This window comes from Homarus americanus, unplaced genomic scaffold, assembly GCF_018991925.1.
Source record: "Homarus americanus isolate GMGI-L3 unplaced genomic scaffold, GMGI_Hamer_2.0 scaffold33500, whole genome shotgun sequence".
NCBI lineage: Eukaryota > Metazoa > Arthropoda > Malacostraca > Decapoda > Nephropidae > Homarus > Homarus americanus.
In genome coordinates this window covers 765,001-774,623 of record NW_024725170.1, presented here as the reverse complement: position 1 = coordinate 774,623, position 9,623 = coordinate 765,001, and the positions used below count along the sequence as shown (strand labels likewise).

Below are 9,623 nucleotides of genomic sequence, written 5' to 3'. Positions count from 1 at the left end.
TTTAGAAGTCGATACAGAAGAGAGAGGGCGATAATTATGGCCGCGGGTGTTTTATGGATGTGGTGGGCGTGTGGCTTACGGGACGAGGCGGAGGCCAGTGAAGAGGGCGAGAGAACGAGGAAGGAGAAAAAGGGGGAATAATGCAGAGAGAGAGAGAGAGAGAGAGAGAGAGAGAGAGAGAGAGAGAGAGAGAGACGAATAAACAAAATGGAATGACAGAAAAAATTACTTTCTACACCCTACAAATACCTAACATAATAAAACAATAACAAATACCTAAACCAAACAGGTAAAAAAAAAAACCTAAACCCCCCAAACAAAAGATAAACCCTATACACCTGGATCTACACTCCTAAACCTCACCTGATACTTTCTTCTTCATTAAGTTTTCTGGGCAGGATAAAGTATGCAACTGGAATTCCCTTTGATGGTGGGTGACATAATTACCCCGATAACCGACGGCTACTGGGAACAGAATTGTCCATGGCCAACGGTGGCTACTGGGAACAGAATTATCCATGGCCAACGGTGGCTACTGGGAACAGAATTATCCATGGCCAACGGTGGCTACTGGGAACAGAATTATCCATGGCCAACGGTGGCTACAGGGAACAGAATTATCCATGGCCAACGGTGGCTACAGGGAACAGAATTGTTCATGACCAACGGTGGCTACTGGGAACAGAATTATCCATGGCTAACAGTAACGAGTGAAATTGTTAAGACTTCGGTCACTGTGGTCAAACTGGGGCAGGGGGGGGGATACTTTCGGAATTCGTATTTATTATAATTACGAGGTTATTAATGGTCAAAAATTACTAATGAACTTCGTAATAGGAGGGACAGAGAATGTTGGTGTATTCCTCTCCACCACCTCCACCAAAACCTTCTCCTTCAACACCACCACCACCACCATCAACTCCCTCTCCTCACCACCACCATCAACTCCCTCTCCTCACCACCACCATCATCTCCCTCTCCTCACCACCACCATCTTCTCCCTCTCCTCACCACCACCAGAGCTGTAGGTTGCATGGAGATGGAATGACCTGAATAAACATGATATTCCATAAACAAGAAGTGTGAAGGAGGTGGAATGGTGGTGTAGTTCGACTAAAAGGAACTGGCACGTTGTATTAGTGGCATGATAATGAATAAAGTTGTGTTGAGACTTGGACTGATAGAAAGGAGCAACACACACACACACACACACACACACACACACACACACACACACACACACACACACACACACACACACACACACTCCTGACTTATGTACTGTACAGACCTGTAAATGTATTGAACGCATATCATTATGTCTAATTCAAATGCAAGTTTGTATATTTTCAGCCACCGGGTGCAACTCTTAATAAACCGTTTATTATTATTATTATTACACAGTTCCATACATTAATCAGTGGTTTAATTGTTGTATGTAATAATTAAACACCTTATGCACTGTCTAAATAAGTATAACTGTACTACAACATCATAATAACTCGCACAGTGTGATCTAGAGAGTAAGAACCTAACCTAACCTGCACAGTGTGATCTAGAGAGTAAGAACCTAACCTAACCTGCACCGTGTGATCTAGAGAGTAAGAACCTAACCTGCACCGTGTGATCTAGAGAGTAAGAACCTAACCTGCACCGTGTGATCTAGAGAGTAAGAACCTAACCTAACCTGCACCGTGTGATCTAGAGAGTAAGAACCTAACCTAACCTAACCTACACCGTGTGATCTAGAGAGTAAGAACCTAACCTAACCTGCACCGTGTGATCTAGAGAGTAAGAACCTAACCTAACCTACACCGTGTGATCTAGAGAGTAAGAACCTAACCTAACCTGCACCGTGTGATCTAGAGAGTAAGAACCTAACCTAACCTACACCGTGTGATCTAGAGAGTAAGAAACCGTGTGATCTAACCTAACCTGCACGGTGTGATCTAGAGTAAGAACCTAACTCTAACCGTGTGATCTAGAGAGTAAGAACCTAACCTAACCTGCACCGTGGATCTAGAGAGTAAGAACCTAACCTGCACCGTGGCAGTCTAGAGAGTAAGAACCTAACCTAACCTGCCTGTGATCTAGAGAGTAAGAACCCTAATGCCTGCAGTGTGATCTAGAGAGTGAACCTAACCTAAATCTAGAGAGTAGAACCTAACCTGCACCGTGTGATCTAGAGAGTAAGACCTAACCTAACCTGCACCGTGTGATCTAGAGTAAGAACCTAACCTACTGAGTGTGATCTAGAGAGTAGAACCTAACCTAACCCTAACCGTGTGATCTAGAGAGTAAGAACCTAACCTAACCTAACCGTGTGATCTAGAGTAGAACCTAACCTAACCTGCACCGTGTGGATCCTAGAGTAAGAACCCTAACCTAACCTGCACCTTGTGTGATCTAGAGAGTAGAACCTAACCCAACCGTGTGATCTAGAGTAAACCTAACCTAACCTGCACCGTGTGATCTAGAGAGTGAAACCTAACCTAACCTAACCGTGTGATCTAGAGAGTAAGAACCTAACCTAACCTAACCGTGTGATCTAGAGAGTAAGAACCTAACCTAACCTAACCGTGTGATCTAGGGAGTAAGAACCTAACCTAACCTGCACCGTGTGATCTAGAGAGTAAGAACCTAACCTAACCTGCACCGTGTGATCTAGGGAGTAAGAACCTAACCTAACCTAACCGTGTGATCTAGAGAGTAAGAACCTAACCTAACCTGCATCGGGTGATCTAGAGAATAAGAACCGCACTACCCGAGGAAAATCCATTTGTTATCTCCCACCAGGCGGGTCACAAATTATAGAGCACCATCAGGGAATTTGAGTATAATTAATAGGATTAGGGGGGGGTGAGCATTATAGCCGAGTGTCAGTCCCTCCACTGGGGGCTTCATCTTGGGAGTATAATTCATGACATGTCCCCACTTAATTAATGGCCTGGTTAGCTCGTATGTATTGTTCAAGTATTATCTCTCGAGGCGGAGTTTGAATTTGATTATTGGCTGCGGAAGCTCAATATATTACACCGCCGATACTGTGGAGAGATGTTGGTCCTATCACCACCTCCTCATCCTCCACACGCCCGAGGCTTCACTCATCCTCCACACGCCCGAGGCTTCACTCCTCAAGTAAATACTGTATTTGTAATAATCAACATCTAAAGATAAGTGCAAATAGTTGTTTTTAAATAATACCTTCATACTCTTAACTACATTAATGGTTTCACTAGTAGTCAATTTTAATTTTATATGTGTATCTATTCTTCACCGAACTAGTCAGTCCTCACAGCTTACAGTAATGAACAAACTTAATATACATTTGTTTTCTTCCTCAGGGTCTCAGCACCAACGTTTTCTCTACTCTGCAACTTCCCTTCCTCCTAATATAATGACTTAAAACCAAATAGTTGTATCTGTATTGATCTGTTTTTCATATTACCAGATGAAATATAAACCCTTCTCAAACTTCAAACAAACAGCAGTCCAATCCAGTTTCAGGCGCCTCAGTGTAATTAAACCAGTTTATGCCAACACCAACATCACCCTTAAGCTAGTTATACTTTTAATGGGTGACCCAGACCTTATTGTGAGTTCAAGTGTTATCACCATTGTAGTCATCTGTGTGTTTTATTTTTCATTCATTAGACAACATGAAGAGTTGGTGACCAAATATTGTAATACCAAGTGGTTCTTCAGTCAAGGATCTAACCCAAGAATATTAAATTACGTTTTGATTCTTTTGAACACTCGAGCTAAAGAAATAATAATAATAATAATAATAATAATAATAATAATAATAATAATAATAATAATAATAATAATAATAACAATAATAATAATAATAAAAGTAACAACACAGAATATAGGACCGCGGGGTCTACAAGAATTGCTATAGCTTGTGTAAACATTCCTCCACTCTCTCTCTCTCTCTCTCTCTCTCTCTCTCTCTCTCTCTCTCGCCCCACTTCTTATTTTCTCTCACTCCCACCTTCCTCTCCTCCCTCCCTCCTTCCTTCCTCCATCACCTCCGGCTATTTTAGTGTCTTCCATCCTTCCTCATTCCCGCCTTTCATCCACTCTCTTCTCCATACGCCCGCCTCCCACTACCTCTCCCCCCTTCATCCTCCATATCCCCTACCGTTACTCAACCCTTAGAAGAATTGAAACCACCAAAAGAACTGATCTACAGCCCCCACCCAACCCCCTCCCACACCCCAGTCCAGTTCCCCAGCCCGCCCCCATCCACTTGCCCAATCAATATTTTTTCGTAACAGTGAGGGCTAAAAAAAACAGTCCTCCACGACCAGGTAACTGAAAATCACACGAGATCTATCGAGGACACTGCCAGACTCATAAAGGGGAGTTTCCAAAATACTCGAGCTACCGAGACCCACATTAGTTCACCAATGCGTCTACACCGTACGGGAAAGGATAGGGCCGCCACCCATCTTGTACAATAAAGTGCTCTGCTGCTAAAGACCACAAGAGCGCTAGTCCCTGTAGAAACTACCGTCGGCGAGGCCCTTCTGCCGACTTGTTGCTTCGCCCATCCTACGCCTGGCGACTCTCGTATTTTGCTGAAATGGTGAAAGCGCCTGGGATATTGTCGGCGTTGGGAACTAAATGTCTAGTGGATGATTTTCCATTCAGGCAAGAGGTGTGTTGCATGTCAGATAGGGTGTGTTGCTTGCGAGGTATACTTGCGGTAGATCCGGGTACCACTTCCGCAGCCTCTATTGCATTCAGTGATAATGTTACGTACAAACTTAAGTGTGTGTGTGTGTGTGTGTGTGTGTGTGTGTGTGTGTGTGTGTGTGTGCAAGAGAAAGTAAGAGACAACACGTACTGTATACTCAGCCTTTACTAAACCCCGTCAGCACGTTGGGTGAGAGGCTAAAGGAAGGTACTGTATAGCCAGCTGGAACTATAGGAGATAAAACATAAACATCACTTGGAACAGTACAAAAAGAACCTATTATATGAATCATCTAGTTTCTGTTCATTATTCTTGAAACTCGTACATAAATTTCCAATATCATAACCTTGGTACACTGACCCACCCAGCCGTGACTCCAATACCGGTCGTAGAGGCCCTTATGTAACGAGTGGAAGGTATAAATAAAACACATTACTGCAGGCGTTATAACACCTCTATCCCTAGGTCTTCCTGGTCCCCTGCGCCTTGTGTAACTCCCCCCTGGGCTACCACCGTCACGAAGTTGGCAACCTGAGACACAACACACCAATCTCGCTAACTATATTTCCCACTCATGACGCGGGCGGTGTATAGGATGTTGAGCTGGAATGAAAGTATTAGGTTTATTGCTGTGTTGTGTGTGACGAGGTGTACTGTGTGACGGGGTGTACTGTGTGACGGGGTGTACTGTGTGTGACGGGGTGTACTGTGTGTGACGGGGTGTACTGTGTGTGACGGGGTGTACTGTGTGTGACGGGGTGTACTGTGTGACGGGGTGTACTGTGTGACGGGGTGTGTTGTGTGGCGAGGTTGTAGAGGCACGCGGAGAGGAGGAACAATAATAGGGATCAGGGAGGACGAGTGCAATAGACAATGAGGAGAGTATTGCCCGCTGGTGGTCGAGTGGAAGATGGCGGTGAGGTCAGGACGTGGCTTTGTCAGGAAGCCATTACTCTGTCCCACGAGGTCCAAGACAAAGTGAGGGGCTGGCTGGAGTGGGAACATGTTGACACACACACGCACACACACACACACACACACACACACACACACACACACACACACACACACACACACACACACACACACACACACACACACACACACACACTTTACTATCTCCTAGTGAGTTTCACCTCTGTTATCCTCCATGTGATAATGACGAAGACAACTTTCTCTACATACGCTCTCAAATCTCTATACAAGGCCACGTGGCACTTGCACCAACGTGGCCGCCCGTCAGCAAGGCAGGAACTCTCGGAGGATGATTCAAGTGTCGCTTTAGAGATTTTAGCCGTTAAGGGTATGGAAAGTCTGAATGAGTTACTGTGAGTCTTGGAGGAATATAATCACATAAAACATTTCATCGAGAGAGAGAGAGAGAGAGAGAGAGAGAGAGAGAGAGAGAGAGAGACACTGCCACCAACCATGTTAGTTCTCGGGTCCTCGCCAACAGTTGGACAAACCCTCGTCTTGTTTGCTTTTTAAATTGGATTGTTACTGGCCTCTCTGGCGGGTGTATTGACAAGAGTGATTGCTAAATAAGGACTCTAATTTTATAGGTTAGAAAATACAAAATCCTTTCACTCCCCGCTAGAGAAGGATGGAAGTTAATTATATTTAAACATCATCACGGCTCAAGGAGGAGAGTGGGAAACACTGAGGGCCTGGAAGGAGGGGCCCAGGAAACTGAATTTAAAATAACTTCTAAATGTGCAAAAGTTTGGGTACAAGTCTTTTTTTTTGTAGTTTACTGTTGTTGTAATAATGTTTGAAGGATGGTTGAGTAAACTCCCTTATAATATTTACGTCATTTAGTGCTGTCTGTCTGTCTGTCACTCCTTACTCCCACACCTCAATTTTTTTCATTTTGTCTGTCTGTCTGTCTGTCTGTGTGTCTGTGTGTCTGTCTGTCTGCCTGCCTGTATTCTCTGTCTTTCTTTCTTTCTCTCTCTTTCATTCTGTGTCTGTGTCTCTCCCTTTCGTTCTTTTCCATCGTTTTCTTATTTTTTTATATATTTGTCCACTGTTTTTTAGTACAAAGTTTCTCTCTCTCTCTCTCTCTCTCTCTCTCTCTCTCTCTCTCTCTCTCTCTCTCTCTCTCTCTCTCTCTCTCTCTCTCTCTCTCTCTCTCTCTCTCTCTCTCTCTCTCTCTCTCTCTCTCTCTCTCTCTCTCTCTCTCTCTTTTATTTTCTCTTTCCCTCTGCTCCTACAGTAAGTGCAGCATTACAGAATCAATACACAACAAAAACACTGCAGGCTTTCAATACCACACACACACACACACACACACACACACACACACACACACACACACACACACACACACACACACACACACACACACACACACACACACACACACACACACACACACACACACACACACACACACACATGTCCATAAAAAAAAATACACCAAGTACTTGCATAGCGAACACAGCATTATAGTGAACAGCATTATAGTGAACACGGCATTATTGTGCACACAGCATTATAGTGAACACAGCATTATAGTGAACACAGCATTATAGTGAACACAGCATTATAGCGAACACAGCATTATAGTGAACACAGCATTTGTGGGCGTTATTTATAAGCTGTCTCTCTGAGGGGCCACGAATGAATGTTTATGACACGTTACCAACACACTACAATACCATATATTGTACTTACACTAATGGTCACTCGGCTAACTGTGCTTCAATTTTTACATTCTGAATAGCATTATGTTTGTACGGTTCAACACTTCACACTCGTTCCTGTTACAACGTACGTGTGTGTGTGTGTGTGTGTGTGTGTGTGTGTGTGTGTGTGTGTGTGTGTGTGTGTGTGTGTTTTGCTCCGTCATGAACGAATGTTGTGTGTGTACTGTATAGTTTAAGTCATGTATGAGTGCTATGTTTGTTACACTGAGTTTAAATGGATCTGTTCGTGTGATTTTCTTAAGTTATGAATGGATGTGATGTTTTTATCATACTGTGTAAATAGATCTTTGACACAATGTTTGCTTGTTTTTTAAGACGTCAACTAATGTTATATTTGTACCATACAGATTTAAATACCTCTGTTGGTACACTTTAAGTCATGAACGTATAATAGGTTTGTACCATTATCTAATATACTATAGGACTAGGCGTGTGTGTGTGTCTGTTCTGGGCAGCCGAAACGGCACAATCGTTTTTCATCAAACTTGGTGGAAAAATCGCAAAAAATTCGTAGAGTGGAACAAACCTGGTCCCATGTCGATGGTTTCTTTAGGAAGGCATTAATTAATCATTTTATTTACGATGGAAAACGATGCAAGTCTGCGGACTTGCCGCACCCCAATTAACCATGCAAGTCCACGGACTTCACACCCTCATTCGCTGTACGCTGTCACGAGCGTTCAAACTCTCACAAGAGCATGAACATACCCACGATCACCTGTATCACACTATATAAAGTATCCTCCTTACTTATCTCCACACACACAATGCTTCCTTAACACCTACTGTACATATAAGAATGTTATATATTAACTATAGGCCACAAAAATCGCAGAAATAACTGTACCGGTCTTACTGGATCCGAATAACACCACTTTGAATTTGAATAAACAATGCAGGTTTCTTCCTCTTATGGCCGCATAGTTGGGTAGAGTCTCTGAATGCTGTACATTACCTGGTATACTCAACATTTCTTTCTTAACGCGAGTATTACACCTGAGACCCTGACGCCGCCCTCCACAGCCCCCGGGAGATGCAGCCCAGGTAAGGAAGTCTCCTGCAGGACCGTGGAACACCGGGACCGAGATTGACGAGGGTGAGACAATTAATCAAGGGAAAAATGTCAGTCACGCGGCAGGAAAAACAGCGGTATAATCTATCTAATTACGGCGAGAATCCCGGGAATTCAATTCATCTGGTGACCTTTAATGGTGGGGCGGTGATGGAGGTGGTAGAGGGGTTAGGGAGGATGGTGGTGTGAGAGGTAGAGGGGTGGGGTAGTTGTGGTAGGAGCCGTCAGGTAAGGGGTGTTAGGTAAGGCGAGGGGAGGTGGGAGGGGAGGTGGGACGGGTGATGCAAGTGGAGGTGTGGTGAGAGAGGGTGAGGTATGGCAAGGGGTGGTGGAAGGAGTGAGGTAAGGCCCCCTACCATTACCTCCCTCACTCTTGCCTTCCTCCTCCTCTCCCTTTCAACTTTCTTCACTTCTCACCTCAATCCTAACCCTTAACTTTTGGTTCTTCCCTCTTCCTCTTTCTTCTCTCTCCCTTCTCCAGTCGCCATATTTTCTTTCCTCGCCCTCTTTTCCTCCTCCCATTCCCACTTTCCTCTTCACCCCGTCTCTCCCAGTCCATTCTTTTCCCTTTCACCCCCTCCCTTCCCCCTCCACTTCCCTCCCCGAACCATCTTCTTTCTTCATCCCCTCCCCCCCTTCCTTCTTCACCCCGTCCACGTTCCAGCTTCCCCCCTTCATCCCCTCCATCCCACCTTACCCTTCCCCCTTTCACTCCCCTCCCACCTTCCTCCCCTCCTTCGCCGTCTCGAGCAGCCGTTCTCTACCAAGATGAAAGAGTTGGAAGCCCCTGCAGCAGTAACTTTGTTAATACTCCCCCGCGGGATGCCCACGGGCTAAGACTTTAGACCGGCCACACCAACTTCTTTCAATTTGTATCCGGTACCAGCATCCCTCAGACCTCCGCCCGGAGCCCTCAATCCCTCCCCGAGCCTCCCGCTGATGATGGAGGTGATGGGGAAGGGAGAAACACCACAGGATAGGGGAATGGGGAAGGGAGGGGGAAGAGACGCAGTTCGCTATAATGATGACGGTGATGATGATGATGAATGGTGGTGGTGAAGATGATGAAAGGTGGTGGTGATGAGGGGGGCAAAATTAGCGGTTGCGGTTAGGATGCAAGATGCACGTAATGGTGATG

The 9,623-nt window shown here is 44.9% G+C and overlaps 1 protein-coding gene across 1 annotated transcript in view; it reads left to right on the top strand.

The window, feature by feature from the left end:
- The first annotated feature begins 5,863 nt into the window (after positions 1–5,863).
- The window catches only part of LOC121864757 (stress protein DDR48-like), a 27,006-nt gene continuing 23,246 nt past the window's right edge, over positions 5,864–9,623 (top strand). The window contains exon 1 of the mRNA XM_042363924.1: positions 5,864–6,033. Within this exon, the coding sequence (XP_042219858.1) occupies positions 5,864–6,033 (170 nt within the window). The remainder of the gene's footprint in view (positions 6,034–9,623) is intronic.